The 22,321-nt window shown below is 38.8% G+C and overlaps 1 protein-coding gene across 1 annotated transcript in view; it reads right to left on the bottom strand.

Moving 5' to 3' along the window:
* The window catches only part of bmp7b (bone morphogenetic protein 7b), a 35,217-nt gene extending 20,825 nt beyond the window's left edge, over nucleotides 1-14,392 (bottom strand). Inside the window, exon 1 of the mRNA XM_017305586.2 lies at nucleotides 13,659-14,392. Within this exon, the coding sequence (XP_017161075.1) occupies nucleotides 13,659-14,058 (400 nt within the window). The 5' untranslated portion in view covers nucleotides 14,059-14,392. The remainder of the gene's footprint in view (nucleotides 1-13,658) is intronic.
* Between the last annotated feature and the right edge of the window lie 7,929 nt (nucleotides 14,393-22,321).

Below are 22,321 nucleotides of genomic sequence, written 5' to 3'. Positions count from 1 at the left end.
ACTAAGTCAGAATACCACAAAGTATTTTGTGTGTCGGGGAGGGGAGGGTTGAAATAAGAAGGGTTCGGTGAATGCGCATATGCAACTGGTGGGTTCGGTACCTCAAAAAAGGTTAAGAACCACTGTTCCAGAGGGTGAACCTCCACCTATATTTAGTTTCATCCACCTTCCCATCTATTCTGACTATTTTCCCTGTCTCTACTGAAAGAAGGCATCCCCACAGCATGATGCTACCACCACCATGGGTGGCAAGAGTAATGTACAGTGTCAGTGTTCCTCCACACAGAACTTTACATGTAGGCCAAAAGCTTTAATTTTGGTTTGATCTCACCAGCAGATCTTGTTTCACGTTTCTTTGCTGCCTAAGTCTGGACTTTTTATAACTTTCCTTTTTTCCCTGACAATGGCTATCACAAAAACATATATAGTAAAGTTTGTGGTTGCAACTTGACAATATGTAAAAAAAAAAAAAGATCAAAGTGTACAAATACTTTTGGACGGCGTTGTATTAACATTTGAATCAAACGATTTGAAATGCATCAGGGCAAAGGATTAGCTTTTGAAATCTTTTTATTTAATTATTATTGCTTATATTTTTTTGTTAATGTGGATTAAATCTAGACCAGTTAGAAACCTCAGCCAAGTTCTCTCTAAGGCAACTATTTGCATTTTGTAAACATAATCAGGAAGCGGTAAATGTGAGTCATACGAAAAAAAAATGGTTATTGCCGTGCGAGTGGCATTTCAAAATAAATGTAATTTAGCCTTAACCATGATGTTTTTTACCACTAAGGATACCTTATTATTGCCTAAAGTTAAATTGAGAATAACAAGCATTTTGAAACGGTTTTCTCACACGACTGCCAACACACTACTTGTAAGGGAAAAAAAAAGCTATCTGTGTAAAAGCTGACTTTTAGTTCTCAGATATGCATAACCTTTTGGCACTTTGTTGGGCAGCTAATTTAGAGCAAATCTTTTCCCACAGAGGAAATGATCAAAAACATTAACGGTCACAAAAATTTAAAAATTATTGCAAAACAAATTCAAAATAAATACCTTTTACTTGGCAGTAATGTGTTACAAATACAAATATTTTCCTTTTATGAAAACCTGAAGATGCTTCTCATAAAATCATCAGCATTCTTATTTGTAATGAGGCTCTTTCTAATGGTGTGAATGCAAACAAATAAACACGGAACTATATTTTTTTTCACATAGGATAATGTTGTTTTACTTTCTTTTTCAAAGATCAGGAAGATGATCTTAGGAACTGACATTTTATTTTGAATAACAACATATTAAGTTTTTCAATGATCTCTTCTCAGACAAAGATAAAAATTATGATTCAATTGTATAATGATCTGGAAATTATTTTGAGTTTAATAATTCTATATCTGAATCTATAGCGCTATCATTTACGGGACAATTTTTATTGAAGATATGTTCAGGGGTAGAAAGGGCGTTCTCTGCACTGATGAGTTACTACAATGTAACTATGTTAATTGTTACTTTTTTTTTTAATAAATTAATAAAACCATGTTTTATATTTTTTCGGCAGTGCTGTTTGTCATTTTAAGAACCATAGTTTCTTTCTTGGATGGTTGTAGCTAAACCAGAACAGAGATATCCCTCTCTGTGAATTTTTTCTTGACAGAGTGAAAGTTGTAAATATGAGTTTTGAAGTTCTCTTTCTATTCAGATTCTTCAGCCACCTTCTCCTTGGTTTGTCAGCTGTGGACGGTCAATGAAAACTGAACCCTGAGAGCAATTCCATTTCACTTTGGGTGTATGATCCACACACGCTTGTATAAGAAACAAACCAGCATTTGCTCAGTGATAAGTGAAGTCGGAAGAAGAAAAATGGGTACTGGTGCTTTGTTGGGAGATATTTTCCCAAGTCAGAGAAAACTGCAAGAAGTTTTCCCAAAATCGCATAACTAATTGTGTACAGAATTAGCTACCAAAAACAAATTGATTTCATGTAACTTTGGCTGCATTACCAGAGGTTTTTCATAGAATAATCTATTCCTATAGAAATTCCACTAAGATTAAGGTGGAGAATGAATAAACCAACATGTCACATTTTCAGCTATTGAGGTTCATCAAGGTTCTACCTTAAAAGACTTGGAATAAACAATCTACAAAAGATTTATTGGCACTAAACGTCTGTGTATGTGCGTGTGTGTCAGTGTGTGCGTATGTGTGGAAGGTGCAAGACTAAATGATGAAAACTGAAGAAATACATTTCGTAAAAATAACTGAGTTATTTTGAGAAAAATCGCATTTAAAATAAAATTACAAAAATATTTCTTTTTCCTCTGTTGATCCCCGTTTTGAATCATTTTTAGACATATGTGCCCCCCCACACACACACACTGATCTATTCTGGGTAAGGGTGAACAACATGATGCTGCTTGGCTTAAAAGGCTTTAGATTAGTGAGATTGGCAACAACGTGACTACATTTTCATCAGTCTTCATTCTGTTGTGCGATATAACGAGCTGCGCAGCAGGAGTGAAGAGAAAAAGAGCTTTTGGTGCCAAGCAGCAAGGCATCTCCAAGCACTAATGCCACTTTAACCAGCTGCACTTCCTCCCGGATAAAACAACTCAGTCACCACACCGCAGCCATTCAGTTTTACCCCACTCACCCCCTCTTTTCCTCATCCCCTTGTTTTTATGTTCTTTAATTTAGAGGCCACAGGAACCACACCCTCCTCATCTAGCCAAGCCAGCTCCTATTATAGACCTCAGGAAAACTCACATGTCGTGCGCTCGTTGGCAGGAGGGGAAACATTTTAAGATTTTCCTCTGCATCCCAGTGCTGCACCTTGTGCGCACATGATTGGCACTCTGATTTTATCAGCGTGTTGTTTATTTTGGTTCTCACAGCCTGTTAACTTTGGTTTTTCACAAATAAATATCTCCAGAGGAAATAGATGGAAAAGGCAGCAGCTCGTTTTTCCTACGCAAATAGTCACAGCTAATTCGTATATCATCCTGACACAAATGCAATGTTTCATCACTTGTCACCACTTGTACGCCGCCGTTGCTTGACTTTTGCAGGCTTTTATTTCAATGTTGGAGAACTTCTGAGAACTCTGGTCAGCATTATAGGCTTCCGCTATCGCAATTTTCTGTTTGGAGACCTAACACACATTTCATAGCGCAGCTGGTGGCTGGGCAGGATAGGTGGCTCGAAATAGGGTTTTACTGTGTCGAACAGTCATAACTGCTCTGACACGGAGGTTCACAAGCCTTTGCAACCCCACATCCAAGACGCAGACGCTACATGAAGGTAGTGACATAAAATAACGCCCCTTGCACCTTGATGCTTTATTTAACACTCAGCTATCACAAAATTCAATGCATTTTATTAGGATGTCTATTAGCTACTGCAGGGTATTTGAAACCACCAAAGTGTCTCACAGAGCATAAAGTCACCAGTAACCTGAATAGTAAATATCAATTACAATATGACAACAAAATGATTAAACAGGACCAGTTGAAATGTGGAGACAAAAAATTAATATGTATAGCAATTAGTACAATGGAAGGTGGAATATTATGTTCGACTGCAACCAGTAGCCAGAGAATAGAGAAACATCCCATAATAATCAGTAACTTTAAAAGGCAAATTTTGTCAAACAATTGTTTGCTGCAATTATAACTGTAAGTTTTTTAGGGTATGTATGAAAGAAAAATGTATGGCAGATTTTTGGGGCAAAATATCTTAAGATCAGTCAGACTGGATGATTTATATTTACAGAAATTGTATTTACATTTTAGTAACATTAAGTTTGAGGTATTCTACCACATGAATGTGCTTGAAGCTCAGCTTTTATTTAGGGTCAATGTTGTGCTGAAAAGAAAACTCTTGCCCAATCTACAAAAGTCTCAAGTCTTTTGTGGCCATTAACAGATATTTTTCCCAGATTTTCCCAGTTCTCACTTTTACATAACTGATTAGCTCCGACCATTTATTCAGTTCCTTTTGAAGACACAAAATGATACTGCCACTACCATGTTTCATCATGGGGGTGATATGCTCAGAGTGATGTTTATTTTTTACCAATCAGCCTTTGCATTTAGACCGTCTATCACATAAATGACATTGAGGTTTTTGTGTGTAACATAAAAGAATGCAAAAAAGGTCAGTGAATACTTTTCAAGGCACTTTAAAGACATCAAAAATGTATTCACTTTGTATTTCCTCTTTTTTGTCTTCATCTATGGTTCCCACTTCATTCCTCATGTCACCTCTGCCCTACCAGTGCCCCAGTACCAAGGAAAGAGCGTTATATTTGTTATTGCAGCAGTGGAGCTATTGGTCCCAGGATCTCTGGCTGTGCTCTGGCCTACATCTGCCCTCTGAGCTTCACTGCTTGGTACTCGTCGTCAGAGGAGTGAAGGGGAGTCTTAGATGCTGCTGTTCTCTGATAAGTCCTGGCCAAAGTAGCCCAGACGATAAAATAAAAGGGGCTATGTGGGTGGAATTGATATTTATTCTAATATTAAGTGCATTTTCTAGCTCCATTTTTTCCCCCGCAAATAATTAGAGATCCAAATTATCCTGACTGCTGTGAGGGTTTGGGGCTACAGTAAGAGAAAACCAAGACTTAGAAAACAAGAGTGAGCTTAGCAGAAAAAAAAAAAAACTCTGATGAGCCCAGCATTCCTGGCAGAGAAGCAGGTCATTCCATCATTGAAGCAGAGCAAGAACGCCCCCTGCTTTGTACATCTGTGCTTTTTGACCACTGGCCACATTATCAAGTCCCACCCGCAGCGTGTTCCATCATTTCTCCCAGCAAGTGCCTTGACTTGGCCGAGCACACTGTAGCTGTGTACCACCAGATGTCTTTCTTGGTTGCCTGGGTTCAACAGGTGAGTTTGCAAAGTCATAAATGGAAAAATAAAAAAGCTTGATATTTCTGGATAACACGGTGCGGACTTTGTAGAGACGCCTGAAACTCTTGCAGGCTGAGATTCTTTTGATTGTGTTTTTCGGTACTCGGTGCCTAAAAAGTATTCACACTGCTTCGAGTTTTTATCAAGTTACAAATGCAGTTTGAATGTGCTTTTGGGATTTTATGTAATAGTCCAACTCAAAATAGTGCATAATTGTGAAGTTTAGGGGAAATGACACATAGTTAACTTTTTTTTTTTTCCTAAAAGAAAAATCTAAAAAGTTCAATGTGACGTACTTGAATCCAGCCATAAAATCGAGTGCAACCGAAACTACAATAGAGTTCACCTGTAAACTTCAGAATACATTTAGGAGTTCTTTGAAGACCTCAGAGAATAGTTAGAGAATAAACAGCGTCATAAAGACTAACGAAAACTTCAAACAGGTCTGGGGTGAAGGTTTAGAGAAGCTTAAAGCAGGATTAAGCAATAGCCCAAGAATTGAGTCATTAGAATCCGTGAGATCAATGAGCACCATTGTACAAAAATGGAAAGTGTGTGGCACATCTGGAAACCTAACAAAACATAGCCTTTCACCTAAAACAACTGAGCATCAGTCAAAGAGGCAGCCCTGGAGGAGCTGCAGAGATCTTGCCTGAGCGGGAAAATTAATTGACAGAACAACCATTAGTCACGTCACAAATCTGAGAGTGGCAAGAAAAAAAAGCCACTGTTGGAAAAAAAAAAAGTCATTTTTAACGTTTGCGACAAAACACACAGGGGATGCTGTTAGCATGCGGAAGAAGCTGTTCTGGTGAGACATGCGCGTGGTGGAAAGCCAACACACTTCTCACAAACCAGGTGGTGGCAGCATTATGCGGGGGGCGACGTGGTGAAAGAGAAGCGAGTCAGAGAGGATGAGAAGATGCCCAAAGAAGCTTAATACAGGACAGTTCTGGAAAAAAAAAATGTCTAGAAGCTGCAAAAGACTCGAGGCAGAGGTGGCGCTTTACCTCAGCAGGGCAGTGGCTCTAAGAATGCAGCCAGAGCTTCAATGGAATGGGTTGGTTCAAAGTTTACCCAAAACTAAATATGACTTATGGAAAGTCCTTAAATACTGGATCACAGATATTATTTTTTGAAGAAGAATTGGTAAAGTCTTATACCTCTGGATATACCAATTTGACAAAAAAAAAACATACCCCAAGAGCATGCAGCTGTATATCCACAACAGACCTTGATACATTAAATCAAATCCTGTATGAGTAACTACCTGACGAGAAGACCGGGCTGTCTGTACCAGCTGCAGCATTTCTCTGCTTCTGCACACTCCCTGTTCAGCAGCAATGAAAAACATGCATTCAATAACACTAATTGGCTGCAGAGATGTTGCTTTTGACCACATAAAACCGAGCGCACATTTCTCTGCACTTGTACGCAAGCGTGCACATGCGTGTGTTTCGACTCCCCCGGGAGCGTACACTCAAATGACTACATAAATCTGGAAGAGGACAAAAGGCAAACAAACACTGTCAAGGACAGGTTCCATGCACAGTTTAAAAATGTGGCCTTCAGCGCACATAAATGTTTTTTTTTTCTATTGTCCACATGTGAAAGACTGCATCAGACATATTTTGAGAAGCCTTTTTGGTTTAGAGTCAGAAAGACAATGATTTATCTGCTTTTAAACAAGCCGACGACAATCGATAGCATGATTTAAGGAAGACAACTCTCTTCTTTTGCTTGAATTTACAGAGATACAGAGAAAGAAAAAGTGTGTGTTTATGAGCTTATGTGTGTGAGAAGAGAGGTGGGGAGTGGAAAAACATACAAAAGAACTCGAGAAAGCGTTGAAATGTTTTATGTCTGGAAGCACAGGAGGTGTAAACCTCTGGAGGTGAAGGCTAGATCAGGAGGTTGAAGACTAAACACCAGAAAACACTGCGGGGACCGTATGATAACTAACTAATTAAAACTCAGAGGCCAGCACCGCCAATCAATACGGCTCATTTTAGGAGGGTGGTGTGGGGATATCTGGTGTCAGATTGTCGTGTGTGTGTGTGTGTGTGTGTGTGTGTGAAAACAGCCTGGACACTGGGCCAGGCGTGCTGGTGGAGGGTGAGTCGAGGGGACTTGTTGGACTCTGAAAAGATAAAGTTTCTCTGCACAGCTGCTTTGGCCCACAGACAGAGAGAAACATCTGTATTAACCTCAGCACCACAGGCAGCACACTGTTGAGAGGAATGCAAGGCACAACAGAGAGAAGGGTGGGGAGAGGATGAAGGAGAGATATGAGCTTGTTGCTAAAAAATTGTATTGAAGCTCTTCACGAGAAAAAAAAAAGATTAGAGTCTGATTAACTATGAAACAAGAGCCGAGCTTTTCTGATGTTACAACAGAATGACTCAACTGCTTCTGAGTTTGTAGTAAGAGCGCGAGCTGGTGACAGACTTCTGTCCGAAATCCAAAGCCTCTAAATTTTTTATCTAATTTACCAGTTTGACATTTCTTCCCGCCTGCTGTTCACAATGTTGCCTCTAAGCCACAAAATAACACTGAAAAGAACTCGAAGAGATGAGTGCAGTAAACGGGCCAGGGCCAGGGCCAGGGCCAGGGCCAGGGCCAGGGCCAGGGCCAGGGCCAGGGCCAGCTGGTGCCCGATCAGGTCACAAGGTAACACAGAGAACCTCTGCCTCCTCTCATTACTTGGTTTGTACATGAGCATGACATTAGCTCTGTGAAAGTGGAACTGGCAACATGATAAGTTTGAGACAAGATGAGTAGTGGAGCAATGAGAGTGGAAAAAATTCCAGCAGAACTTTATATGTTTACTGTTTTTCCACCTGAGAGATGAATCCCATGTGGTGCAGATCAACAGCAGCAGAACACTGAACAATTAAAATATGCTCTAGTAGCACGATCCCCAGTGGTTTGATATTTATTTGCATTTTTACATGTTTTTCCTCTGCAGCCTCAACAAGAGCCAGTCCAGACAGTCTGACATTTCTGGATGAGTCGGTGAACAGAGGTTAATATCTCATAGCCTTTGCCCCATTTTGAAACATGAATGTGATGGCCAAATCCATGGCCACACTCTGAAGTCGGTAACTTTTATGCATAATAATTTTTTTTTTTTCATTCAAACACAACAACACTTTAGTTTCAGTAAAACATTTATTAGTTGATTTGGATACATTTGTTCTTTTTGTTAGCGCGCACATTTAGTTAACATATGTATTTATGTACTTAAGTTTAATTTGTTTGCTTGAGACTGACCTTTTGTTTGTGTTTTGCCTGCCTTGGAGTGGCCAGACAAAAGATGGGGGTCAGGGCTCAGCAGGCTTAAATGTTGACTGGACTACACCACTAGTTCCTGCTGGCAGGGGAAATTTGTAGTTTCTTTGTTTAGATAAGGTTTGTATTTAAGTAAATATAAGTATTTAAACTTCAATATTTTTGATTTTCATTTTGTGAGTCTTTAGTTTAGCCAAACTTAGCTGTACTGTTATTTGTTTTTGTGTTTGTAATTGTATTCTGTTTAGTTACCCCTATTGTGTCTTAATTGGTCTGATCAGCCAATATATAAACCCCTGTGTGTCATTTCTTTGAGAGGTCAGTTATGTTTGTTTGTGCAGCCAGTTTGTTTACATTTTTGCCTGAGTTCAGTTTTGTTTCTTTGACCTCTTTTATGAGCTCAGTTCATCTTTTTGTCATTTTATAATCTTTGGGTTAAAATAAAAAACCCTATTTTTCTAATTAATATCCTGTGACTCCTGTTTTTAACTCGGTCCATCACAATGAAACTCGAACTTCAAATATATTTAATGGTGTGGAATTTATACGTGATTTTAAATTGCTCACAATTAAAAATTCTGAAGAGTGACGTGCATTTGGATTCAGACCTTTTGCTCTAAATCCCACCGGGACAAATAGGAAGGCACCTAATTAGTACAATTTAACATCTGTGATTTAATCTCAGTGTAGGTCCAGCTGCTATATGAAGGTTTCAGTGGTATATTGGTGAACAATAAAAATGGGTCATGAAGACCAAGAAACACAGCAAGTGTAAAGCAGAGGCTACCGAACAATAAGCTTTGAACATCCCAAAGCACCGCTCAATCCAATCCATCAGCCAATAATGAAAAGTATATAATAGAACCAGAACTCTGCTAAGACATCATTTACCATCTAAACTGTCAGGCACAGAAGACATGAACCAGAGAAGCAGCTAAGATGCCTAGGGTCACTCTGCAGGCTCTGTAAACCTCTGCTGCTCTGGTGGGAGAAATTGTCAGCAGGGCAACTACTACATGCTACAGGTGCAGCCTGTACGGAAGAGAGGCGTGAATAAAGCTGTTATTGAAAGGAATCAACAAGAAGTCAAATGTGCAGTTTTTAATATCTAGTAAGTTCCACATATATGGCATAAGAGCAAAATGTATCTTTGTTAGTGCACATTGATCACAACAAACCATCCACACATGAAATAATGGTGGTGGCTGAATCATGCTGTGGGTAAGCTGTCTTTTTTTTTTTCTTTTAGCAGGGATAGAAAAAACAAGTTCATGATGATAGGTTAAGGTTAATGGAGTCAAGCACAAGCCAAAACCTGAAAAAAAAACCCTTTGGAGGCTGCAGAAAATTTGAGACCAGACATGGAGGTTCACCACCTCAGCAGGAAGGTGGTGAGAATCAGTAGCTACAAAGCTACCGATTCTCTGTAGCTCTGGCTGCAGAGTTACAGAGTTTAGATCAAAGCACATCTGTATGTTGGAATTACCAATTTAAAATCCAGATCTAAATCTAATTGAGAGCCACCGACAAGACTTGAAAGCTGATGTTTAAAGATGCTCTCTCCTTTAATCTGGCTGGAATTGAGCCATTTTCCAAAGATAAATATGCAAACAGAGGTCAACCCCGAGACATGTAACCCTGATAGAGATTTAGCAGCTGAAATTCAAATCACAAATGAATGCCACACTTTTATTTTGCTATTACTTAGCACTACTTTGTGTCTATCTATCTCAGCAGCTAATAAAAAATGGGAGAAAGGGTGTAAATACTTTTGCAAGGTACAACCTCTCCTACTAATGCAGATAAACTGGATAAGAGCGTTCCTCCAGCATTAAGGCTCAACATAAAGCATAATTTATATAAGAAATACAATCTATCGTCAAATAAACCTATATGATCACTGTAGCACATTGTAATATTTTCTCACTCCATAAAGACAAAACAAGAATAAATGAATTTAGGAGAAATAAAAAAATTAAACCAAAAAATATATTTAAAAAATTTACCATAAGCTGCGTGGGTCTGGAGACCAACCAATATGAATAGCACTACCACACCCACCCATTTTTGTGCTGCAATGTGTTTCTTTTGCTGTTAAAATATCCAATGCTATAAATGTGATGTTAGGAAACATCAAATCATAAATCTTTAACTCTGTAAGTTGGAGCCTTGGAGCTTCGGGCTGGATGTGAGAGTTTGAATAATTCTGAATATGTTAAAAAAAATTGTTGCATGTTTTTTTTGAGGATAGAATACAGGGTGAAAAGTCTTGCCTTCATCTTCAGTCAAATAACAAAAATACTGGGACATTCTGGCTCTGTTAGATCTCCGATTTACTGCAAGGTTGTGTCATTCCAACTTTCGGTCACAGCTATAGTCCATGTGGGGTTGCATGAGAAGAGGGAAAACAAGGAAGCTGTGTCTAACATACCTCGCGATAACATCTTACTGTAAAGGGTCTGATCCCCACTCCCGCCCTCACACACACGAACACACGTGCAGACACAGATGATGAGCCTGCTGCTCTTTAAGTCATGCAAACAGCAGACGTTCAATAGCAAGTTTCCTCTGATTAAAAAGATCTTAATGGGATTATTGCAAGTTAGGCTGAGTGATTGTTTTTACTCCAATGGGACGAGAAGGACTGGTGTGCATCAGTTCAACATAAGCTGAACTTTACAGGCCAAACTGTTGCCAAAAGCCACGGAAGTCGCGGTTTGTTAAGGAGGAAATGCTTTAGCAGACAGTGGCCGAGGGCTAATGCTGCCAGAGACCAAAAGCACCACCGTAAATAATCAGTGCAGGTAGACAGACAGGATCATTTTGTGTGGTCAGCTTCAGAGACTTGCGTGTTGCGTTAACTTGCTGCATGATCGTGTCTGGCTCACACCCAGTGCCTGGGTGACCTGTGTTTGCATGTAGCAGTGTGAATTCTGAATGCATGCTGTAAGTCATTTACACAGCTGGGCTTTTAAACTCCAGTGACTCAATACAGGACGTCCCTGGCCTGGGGTCTGTCCCAAAAAACCCACACACACCCACAGCTGGCTCCTCTGGACTCACAACAGAGCTCCAAGAAGCAAAAACAAAGCGGGCTGAGAAGGATTAGCCAAAAAATTCATACTAAGTCATTTGGTGGCTCCTTCAGCGAATCGCTCCATGACTTCTATATGGGCTCTAACAAAGACGGAGGTCAATGTATGAAAATGGGCCTTTGCTGCAACCAGGGTGCAAAGTCTGACTTGTATGCGTCGGCTTTACAGATGCAGAGTCATGCAGCAGTTTGAGGAGTGTTTTTTGAAATAAAAACTATGCCTGTTTAGCTCTCAGACAACCTAAATGAGAAAACAAAAGCCGCAAAGTGCAAATGTGGAAACGAAGGAATTTAGAGAGGAAACACAGTCAGTTTAATTGCCATCACTTTTTTCTCTCTCTCCTTCTTCCTTAACTTTGTCCTCCTTCTCTCAAGTGAAACGTAATAAATCAATGAAATAAAGGCCTTCCACAAATGTTTAATCATAAAAACGCAAAATTTAACAAAAAGGAAAAAAAAAACACAGATATTAGCAGCATGTGACAGAATGTCATCACAAATACTCTCTTTGTGTCTAAATGAGAGACATGAACATGTGCCTTAAAAGATCCATCTGGCCAAAGGTCATTTAAAATGAAATTATCTGCAAGATATAAAAACAGAAGTGTGACTTTCCTTCTGCTACTTTTTAGCATATATTCAATAAAACAGTTTCCCCTTTTTCTGGTGGAAGCCATCTTTCAGAAGCCCTAAAAGCGGGTTTATCTCTTGTCTTTTCGGCTCCAAAGCCCTCCGCTACCCCTTGAGGTTGCTGCAGCCTTGCCTCTTGACTTTGTGAGTCTATGTGGTCAAATCCATCTGTGCTGCAGCCTGTTGAAAATAGTCACAATACATCAGCTCCCACAGTAATTACACATTGCAGTGAAGGGAGCCAGTGTCACCTCCCTCTTTCTTGCCAAGATACTTACACAATGGTCTTTCCAGGATTGAAAGCAAGTAGAGATCCATATATATATATATATATATATATATATATATATATATATATATATATATATATATATATATATATATATATATATATATATATATATATATATATATATATATGGATCCCACTCTGGTCATTTTGGTTTACATGCCAAGTGCCATGAGGAACTGACTAAAACTACCTACACATCACCCTCGAGGCATTATCCCCACTGTGAGACATGACACTGGCAGTATCATGCTGTGGGGATGATTTTCTTGAGCACCAACAGTAAAAGTAGTTAGAGCTGATAAGTAGATATGTGGAGGTAAAGGGAAGTCCTGAAATAAAATTTGTTAAAGGCAGCAAAATACCTGAGAATGGAGCAGATATCTTAAATCTTAAAGCAGGGCAACAATCATGATTATATACAATAGAGCACATCAGATCAGTACATAATGAGGTGTTAAAGTGGACAAGTCAAAGCCCAGATGCCCAACTGAGTATCTGTGGTAAAACATGAAAAGATGTTCACAGATGCCCCACGTCCAATCTGACAGAGTTTAGGAGGAACGAGCAACAGCTTCAATCAGATGTGCTCCAGACTGACTGCAACAGTTACAGCTAAAGGTTGTTCTACAAAAAATATATAAACTAAGAGAACCTGCACACAACACACAAATGAATGCCACATTTCACAGATTTTTATTTGTAATATTTCAGAAACCTATTAGTTTTTCCTCCACAATTATTCACTACATTGTGTATCCCCATGAGATAAAATCTGACTGAAATAAATTGAAGTCCATGCCTGAACGGGGCAATACGAGGTAAAGCACTGCACATAAACAAAATAAAAACTAAAAATAAATAATTACCGATGTGAAGTACATGCTACAAAGTCATAACTCACTCATTTGCAAACAAATCTGATAAAACTAAGCTGAAATCGCTGCTGACTGGCATTATTCTGATATCTGTTTCTACAGGGATGTCTCCAGATTAGAGTGAAAGGAGGACCTGGTGGTGCACTTTGAACCCATTCCTCTGTTGACTCATTCTTCAGATAAGGCCTGGCTGACATATTAGCTGTGAGCTGCTCCCTCATCCGCAACTAAAGCACCTGAAAATTATAGTTCCTCTCAGCTGTTTAACAAAGGGGTTCAGTGGAATTTGACTCTCCTGGTTTTAGCTGGGAAACTGCGCTTTGGTTTTATAAACACAGTTATTGTGTGCGCGCGCACAGGTGTTGCAAAGGGAGAGTTCATGAGCTGCTATTACAGACGACACGGCATGAAAAATGACCCTAATTCTGCTCTCACATATTTCAATCTAAATGAAAAGCAGACGCAACTTGGAAAAGTATGTATATTTTTTTTGGTTGCTATGTTTTTTTTTTTTTTATATGTAAGAAAAGAGACTGATGAAGACTTGAATAAATAAAGAAGCTTACCTAAATTCACAAAGCTCATGACCATGTCGGCGTCATTCAAAAAGTTGCTGTCTTGCAGGCTGGCAATCGGTGGGCCTTGTGTCGTGAAAATGGGTTTGTAAGGGTAAGAGTATCTCGTCTCGTCCCCATCCGTGGACATGGCGTTGTACAGGTCCAGCATGAACATCGGGGCAGCGTTGTGCTTCCCGTGGAGGTGAGGTCGCGGCCGGTGCGGCAGCCCCAAGATCGACAGGATCTCCCGCTGCATCTCCTTGCGCTCCTGGCTCTTCAGCCGGCGGTGGATAAAACTTGAGTGGAACTCATTGTCCAAGGTGAAGTTCGTAAAGGTTGTGTCCGCCAGCACGCAGTAGCTCCACACTAAGAGCAAAACGGGCGCACGCCTGTCCAGAATATGTGCCATTGCGCTTCTCCGTGCGTAACTGCGCCAATATCAGGGTCGCCGAAACTCAGAAAAAATATATGTGGAACTCTTTAACAGCAAGGCAGCCCTGTAATCAATATCCAAAAATCACTTACAGGCCCTCATGTTAAGGGGAACCATTCTAAGTGATTCATCAAGTCAGCGGAAAAGTCCTTTAATAAATCACTTTTCTGGATGGATTGAAGTAGCGTGCGCCTCGATCCTCATTCAAAACCTTGCAGTCAAAAGTTACCAACTGCGGTGCAGCATGCAACTGCGGAGAGGAGACTGCGAGCCCATGCATTTCACTAAACAAGTTGTAAGGAGGCGCTGAGCGCTGGGAGGAGTACGAGAAGGAGGGAAAGAGGGACGAAGAGGGCGCATATGCTCTCTCTCTCTCTCTCATGCTCTCTCTCTCTCTCTCTCTCTCTCTGAAAGGAGAGCGAGTTTTGCTTTGTTGCCAGTTGGAAAAGGTCTCCAAGCGACACGTGCAAAATACAAAACGAAGTGAATATGCGATGTGTATTACGGTGCTTCAGTATGAGTTGTTACATTTAAAGCCCTTTCGTTTGCGAGAATTCACTGACGACGATAAAACTGGTGATTTCAGTTAAGGCTTAGAAAACACACATCATTAAAAAGAGTAATACTTTTTCGTGTTTTCGTCAGGGATTACTTCAATACCGTGGGAGCCGTTGCAACATGCAGTTGCTGCGCTGTCTAATCTGCAGGTGCACTGTCTGAATACAAGGGGTCATGTGGGTCTGAGCCCAGGCTTTATAGTCTGTTGTTCTTTGATGTCAAAAAGGCACAGATGCAGTCAGAGCCAGCCCCAGGGTATAAGCAAAATTTGCGGCTGCTTAGGGCCAAACTGCAAGCATGGGAACCTCACAAGAATTCATACAGGAGAGTTTACAGTAACAAGGCAGTAGGTATACAGATATATAAGTATACAGACTTTACACAAATGTCCCATTTTCTTTGCAAATCAGTGATTCTTGAGAATAGGGACAAAATGGGTTTTAATTTTCCCATATTTTTTTTTTTTTTGATTATTTCTCAACCTTATGTATGCAAATATGACAAATAATGTTTTGGAAATGTAAAGATTCTAAGGTGCAGGCTCCCAGTTGCAACATTTTTTAAAAAATTACATTTTTAATCGACCTGACCTAGAACGCTGTCATCACCATCTGACAAAAATAAATATAAAATGATTTTTAAAATACCCCATTAGTGATATTTTTACTCGTTCTACAGACAAATGCTTCTCAAGAAACAAAATAAAAATTATTTAAAACAAAAAACAACAAAAAGTCCATCTGACGGAGTTGACAGTGCATGACGGAGTTGACACAGAACTGAAGGTGGTGACAAACTAGTGAGTAAAATGAAAAACTTGGTACATGTGAAGTAATACAATTTATGTAAAATACATTAAAATGAATAAATTGCACATTTAAGTGAGATTTGACAACAATTTCACTGAAAGTCTCAAAAACTCTGATGGAGTTGACATCTGACGGAGTTGACAAAATACCTCAATTTATATGATGTTATTCTGAAGAAGGTCATATTGAAGCTCATCAGGTCCATGAAATCTTTACATTATACCAAAATTAAGCTTTTATTTCACAAAATTTCATCGAAGTTTTGTAAATTGTCAGTTATGGTGTTGACACACATCATGGTTGTGACAAACAACTTAGGAATAAAAAGAAGAAAAAATTAATGAATAACATAAGCTAACCAGAGCTACCTGGCCCTCTTAGCAAAGAAAGAGAAAGGAAGTGGTCATGGGGTCCTCAGAAGTTCTGGTGCCCCCCAATAATGCCTGATTTTTTTACATTCTTTTAATGCCTAACGGTGTTGACAAAAAATAGGGACAAATTTCAATGGAGTTGGAAAATATATAAAAATTATTTTTGATTCAATTTATTGATACTTTTATAATTATTTATATGACTACTTATACTTAATTGTCATAATATATAATTTTAGTATTTCTTTAATTGTTTTAAACTATTATAATGTATTGAGTTCTGCTCCTGGACAAGGGATTTTACAGGCATCATCCACCAACTACAATGTTTAAAATAAAAAAAATATTCAGCAAATACCTGGAAAATATACATTCTTGTGCTCACATGACCCAGGTTAGTTTAGTCAGATATTTGAAAAAATTATATTTTGTGTATATTTTATTCACATTTTGTCCTATCCATAGGACCTGTTTCATCCCTATTCTCAAGAATCACTGAAATAATGTGCTATTGTAAGTTTGTCAGTAGCACTGTGATACATTGAACACAATCCAACTTCTGAGCACATGATGTCTGTGCTCAGAGACACAGTTCTGAGCACAGACTCTGAACTGTCCAGAGTTTACTATCCAATATGGCTGCTGCTCTGCTTTAACATTGTTAAAGTTACAGATTTAAACTACTTTTTAGCAATTCTGATGGTTTGCACCTTCTATTTGTGGTCATTTTCCTTTCTTGAATATCTTGAATATTGCAATCCACTTTATGAAGTGTCTAGGCATCCCAGACTTAATTTCAAAAATCGTATAAATGTCTACATGGTCTTGATTCTCAGTACTTATATGATTTACACCAGACTTATCTTCCTTTGGGAGCTCTTTGAACAGCCAGTCAGCTGCTTTTAGTTGTCCCAAAGACTAGGCAGAAACTTAGAGGAGATCAAACTGTTTTTGTTGTGACTCTTTGGAGTATATTAGGCCTCAGTTTCTAAGTCTCTTTTAAGAATTTTTCTTCGACAGGTTTTAAGCCAGCATGAGCGGACATGTTATTTTTATTGCTTTTTTTCATTTTATGTAAGTGTTTTAATGTGTGTATTTTGTCTGGATTTGTTTTTTTGTTATTTAGCATATTATTCCAACTGAGACGCGGATTTCTGCAGCACCTCCATTGTTACCTTTCGGTTGCTTCTTACGCACTCTCCCCTCCTGACCTTTTGGCTCAAGTGAATAGCCACATCTAGGTAGCGTTGCAGTTATGACACATTTTCATTTTTAGATGATAGATTGAGCAGTGGTGTGTGAGCTATTTAAAACTAAGTAATTATTTTTTTAAAGCTAACTTTTCTTAAACCGTATCCACAACTTTCTCCTTTACTCTCATGCTGTTTTTCTTGGTGTTCACGATGCTGTTTGTTCAGAATGGCTCTCTAATGACTATTAAACTGAGCAGCTCTAAAATGCATTTAGGTGGGCTTTGAGTAGTGATCACTGTAGGTTACTTTTGAAGACTTCTGCTTGTCCTAGTCTTTATTAAGGGATATGATAGTAACAATGGCAAATACACATGCACAACACACCTTTCACATTTTTGTGAAAAACAAAAAATTGAATTCAGTGAAAATATGCTCTGCTTTTGTGCTGCACTTTTGCATAAAATTCGTAAAACACATCATTTGTTAAATGACAAAATTTGAAAAAAGAAGTTTAAAGAATGGGAATTGCAATGCAGTATAACCCCCCGCACCCAATACGACTATTCTTGTATTTAAAAGCATTCCTTTCTGCTTTTTTCAGTTACATTGTTTAAAACACCTCACGTTTTGCAACTGCTTTTTCTGTACACCAGATTCCATTTGATTTTAACAGGCCTCTCAATGGGGACTTGTAAACATTTCTATCCGGTGCTCAGACAGATCCAGCTAATGACTGCAGGTGTTTACAATACAACAGCTTCTGACTGGGACCATAAAAAAGAGGTTTGAATGAAAATCCACATCTTCTACTCTTCATCACTTTCTTTCAGTGTGTGATTCTTATGCTTTATTATATGCTGCAGGGTTGGCGAGGTCAAATCCCCTCCAATAGCTCCTCAGTTTGTGCCCAGAGAGGGGCAGACAAACCTGAACAGCACAAAAGGAACAGACCCCCTTTTGTTTAGTCGTTCGTGAGCCCGGTGACAGTCCCTGTAAACAGTGGGCACAAGCTGAGGCCAACCAGGGTGAGCTGCACTGAGGGGCCTTTGACAAGGGGAATTAAAGCAGAAAAGCAGAACAAACCATGTTTGAAAGCTCTGTCACCAAAACGCATCGGATAAAGCTGTTGAAAGAATGGCCATGATTTTCCTTGAGTAAGTCACACTGAATGAAGTAACCAGGATTAACAAAGATACGGAGTGATGTCGGAGCCGCCACTTTAACGCGATTAAATGACTTGGTAAAGAAACGCGCCAAAAATTTCAGCTACATTGATGAATGTGAGGAGACAATGTCAGGACAAAGCTGTGAAGCTTTTAAAAATAATATTTCTTCATCCTAAATGCTTTTTTTCGTGCTGGTGGGTTAGGGTTAGTCAAACTTACTATTAAGCCAAAAAATTGGGACAGACTTTGTTAGGTTAGAGAAGAGACATGAAATTATCTGTCTTCATAAATCACAATTTTAAACTAAATATGTACTTCTATCTTTAATTTCGACTCCAAGGGTGGACAACAACAACAACAGCAAAAAACGTCTTCTACTTTTTTTTATTTTTCAAATAAGCTTTTTGTCAGCATAAAATAAAAAATAGCAGTATGTTCCATTTAGACCACATAATATTGTTACTGTCCAAAACATGCTAATTACTAACAGTGAAATCTAAATGACCTGCTGAACTTTGATTTTCTGTTTTGCTGCCTTCTGTTTGTTCTATATTCTTTAGTGGATTTCTGTGTTTCATTAAGTTATTTACATCCTGCTCACCTGTATTCAGTCAATACCTTAGTTTCTTCTCTTGATCTGCTTCTGCGTTGCTTCTATGTGATCTCCAGTCAGCCTCGCTCAGTTTAATCCGGTTCATTATCTGCCATAGCTGCTGCACATCAGTTAGTCACGCATCTCTCCCTTGTGCCAACAATCTCCTCCCCACTATTTATACTCATTTGTACTATACTCACAGTCGGTTTCTCCTGTTTCTGTTTCCTCTTGTTTTGTCTGGTTGTTTTTCATTCATGTTTAGTCTTGTTTTGTAAGAGTTCATTTTGAGTAATTTATTCACTTTAATCTGATTTGAGTACTCCACCAAACCATGACATGAACATGTTTGATCGTTTAAAATAACAATTTAGCTTTTTATCTGCTAGGAAATTAACAGAATGTTTTCAGCATTACCACTTTGATAAAAATAAAATAAAATAAAGTAAAATAATGGACGTATAATCAATACAGACTTTTAATATAGTGTTAAAATATTGAGTAGTGACGTTATCTAGATTTTCATGGGCAAGTCTTATTGACATTATCAAGCAATCTTTTTTATCTGACAGACCTGATGTTTTGCAACACTGGTAATAGGACCCAACAATTTTTGGTAATGTTAAAGCTAAACAATTACCACTTTGCTTTAATCTACTTTTGGTGGAAAAATCTAAAACCCAGTGTGCTGGGTCACAATTTATAACCCAACCGTAAATGTGTCAAATCAACACAGGAAAAAGATATTGAACTGTTTTCAACTCAGCAGTTTTAAGAGTGCTGGAGGAAGTTGCTGCCGTAAAAGAGTTGTACTTTTAGAGTTTATTACTTAGATCACAAGCTTGTGGTATCTGTTGTCATCTGCTTGTACTTTTTCAGCTTGAGTTTGGTTTGTATATCAGTATTTAGCACAAAGCATTTCAACTGCACTTTAACATTTCTCCCCTTCATCAGAAACTCCTCTCTGCACTGAAACAGGTTGGAGGAGGATACAAAGTTTCAAAGAAGACCACACAGAAGTGCAGTAAAACATCCCCGGACACAATTTAACACTCATGTACCACTGTCATCTGTTCGTCACATTGTTCTCTCTTTTTCTTTCTCTTTGTTTTTTGTTAAAGCCCATGTGCATTGCGAGAGATGCTGCTCTTCCTGTCTGCTTGGTTTACTCTGTTTAGGAGCTCAAAGCATGTGGTCAGAGGTCATATTAATATTTATTTCATGTGTTGCCTCAGAGAGCAGCAGGCAGTAATGCTTTGAAGATCTGTGGATGCAGAAAGGCGGATGAGGTTTGGGGAAGTGGGTCTGTAGAGTAAATCTGTCTTAAAAAAAAAAAAAGTCTTTGCAAGGACACGATATGGTGGAGGCACATGTTATTTTTTCCCTCCCCACACATCCCAATCTGCCTGTCCAGTCCTCCTGGTTTTTGGCCTAACCCTGATGTGTACAGTGCACAAGCTGATGGCCTATTAAAACAGGTGGAGCTTGGCTATTGCAAATGTTCCCCTTCTGGTGTCTCGCACATCCAGGGGCCTCATGAACATATGAGACGCAGCTGTGAGACAAGCAGACAGAAAAAAAAAGAGTGGGTGGACATAAGAAAGAGCTTTGAAATAGTTCATTTTATGTCATACACTTAGGATTTGGTTATGATTATATTATCCTTTAAAGCCTGATCCATTAAATAATAGTAGAAATATTCTACATTTTAAATACAGAAGTGACTTTTTAAATAAATTGATATATATTACCCCTCGGATTTGTAATCTTTTATATTGTAAGTGACACAAATTAAGTTTATGAAAATGTATTTATTATTGCATTATCTACAACCAAAAGGAATTATGTGACTTAAATAAACATGGCTGAAGCAAAATAAATTTAAATAAAAATTAATGAGTTGTTGGATGGTACATCCCCATATCTTAAGAAATAAAATAATAACAGCTACTTCATTTACACCGCAGATATCCTGAAAAATGTGTAATGACAATTGAAATAATTTTGTTGTATTGATTTATTACAACTTCCTTTCTTTTTCAGTTTACTTCCTGGAAGTAGATTCATGACCGTGTTAAGTCAAGATTGAACTGTGAGTTTAACCAATGAGTTTAATTACCACCAAGGCAGATCACTATCAGTCCTGTAAAATTGGGAAATCGCTTTAATTTTAAGAACTTGTCTGAAACACGAAGTAGGCAAACAATTTTCCTAAAAGCAACACATGCTGTCTTAATGTAATTAAATTCAAGAGAAGTTGAGAAAGTTGAAGACTGGCATCTATCAGTCTGAAAAAAAGCTTACAAAGCCATTTCTTGTAGGTTGAAGCTCAGGTAAAAGCCACTGAACCATTAAGCTTCTATAGAGACTCCTGTTGGCCCACCTGACTAAGCAAATAAGCACAAATCAAGAACCCTCGCCCCAATAAGTGAGACCTCTGTATTGCTGAAAAACACAAAATTATAGTGTCCGAGTGGCTTTATTAAAATCTGGACTTAGACCTGATTGAAAAGCTATGAGATGATGACCTAATGCAGGCCATTCAGCCTCTAAACTATTCAACGTGAGTTTCTGTCAACTCTGAAAAGATTCTTCCAGAGCTGTGACAAAGAATGTCATGTATCTCAGATGCTTGATGGCAGTCGCTGCTACCAGCTAATACGTTTTGTGTTCAGTTACCTGTTGTCACAGAACAGAACTGAATAGTCTTTTACCATTAAAGAAGCACATCATCATTTAAAATCATTTAATTTTAAATTTTATTCATCTGAAACTTGTAAATGTACCTAAAAAACCAAAAAAACTGATGAAATTTGTAACTGAGCAAATACCTTTTCAAAGAACCGCATCTTAAAACATAAAATGAAAAGTGACAGAAACCGGCAACTGCTACCCGATACTGGCCTTCACATGACGTCTATTTTATTAGCTTAGAATTGCCGTAACAAATGGGTTTCATCACATGTCATAATGAACTGTCAGGATTCTTTTGGTAAGAAATACAATATTACGTTATTTGAAACGCTGCACCTTGCAGGACTCTTTGCCATCACTCACTACCTACTTTCGCCTGTATGAGGTATGTCCTGTCAGCTTTGTGTTTGTCTGCAACTGGATATGGCACTTGGGAAAACCGGAGTAGCTTGGATCTGATATATAGCCCTCAGCAGTGCAGCCAGACCCATCAGTTATAGCTGCTGGTGCTGACAGTCAGAGATACCATTTTAGTTAAGCTTTCCCTTAATGCCAGGCTTAGTTGTGCTTATTCTGTTGCAGGATGTTATCATTCAGGCACGCTGTCACTTGTGTCATCAGGTTTGACAGTGAGGCACACTGCAAACCCGGCCACATACTTATCACCGTCCATTACTGAGGTGTGTGGGCCTGATAAAGGTCCAGCCAGTTTAATGCAGCTCCAGGCTCTGGCTCCATTAAGATTCCTCTCTATGTAGCGAGAGGCCTTGCCCCCTTGACTCTTGGTCCCATCACTCCATAAGGCCATGTGGATCTGTCAGTCAGACTAGACACTGGGTGATCTGTTAGCTCCTCT

The sequence above is a fragment of the Poecilia reticulata genome, chromosome 7 (genome assembly GCF_904066995.2).
Source record: "Poecilia reticulata chromosome 7, P_reticulata-male-v2, whole genome shotgun sequence".
Taxonomy (NCBI): domain Eukaryota; kingdom Metazoa; phylum Chordata; class Actinopteri; order Cyprinodontiformes; family Poeciliidae; genus Poecilia; species Poecilia reticulata.
The sequence above is the reverse complement of the archived record's forward strand: the minus strand, read 5'-3'. Positions and strand labels throughout refer to the sequence as shown.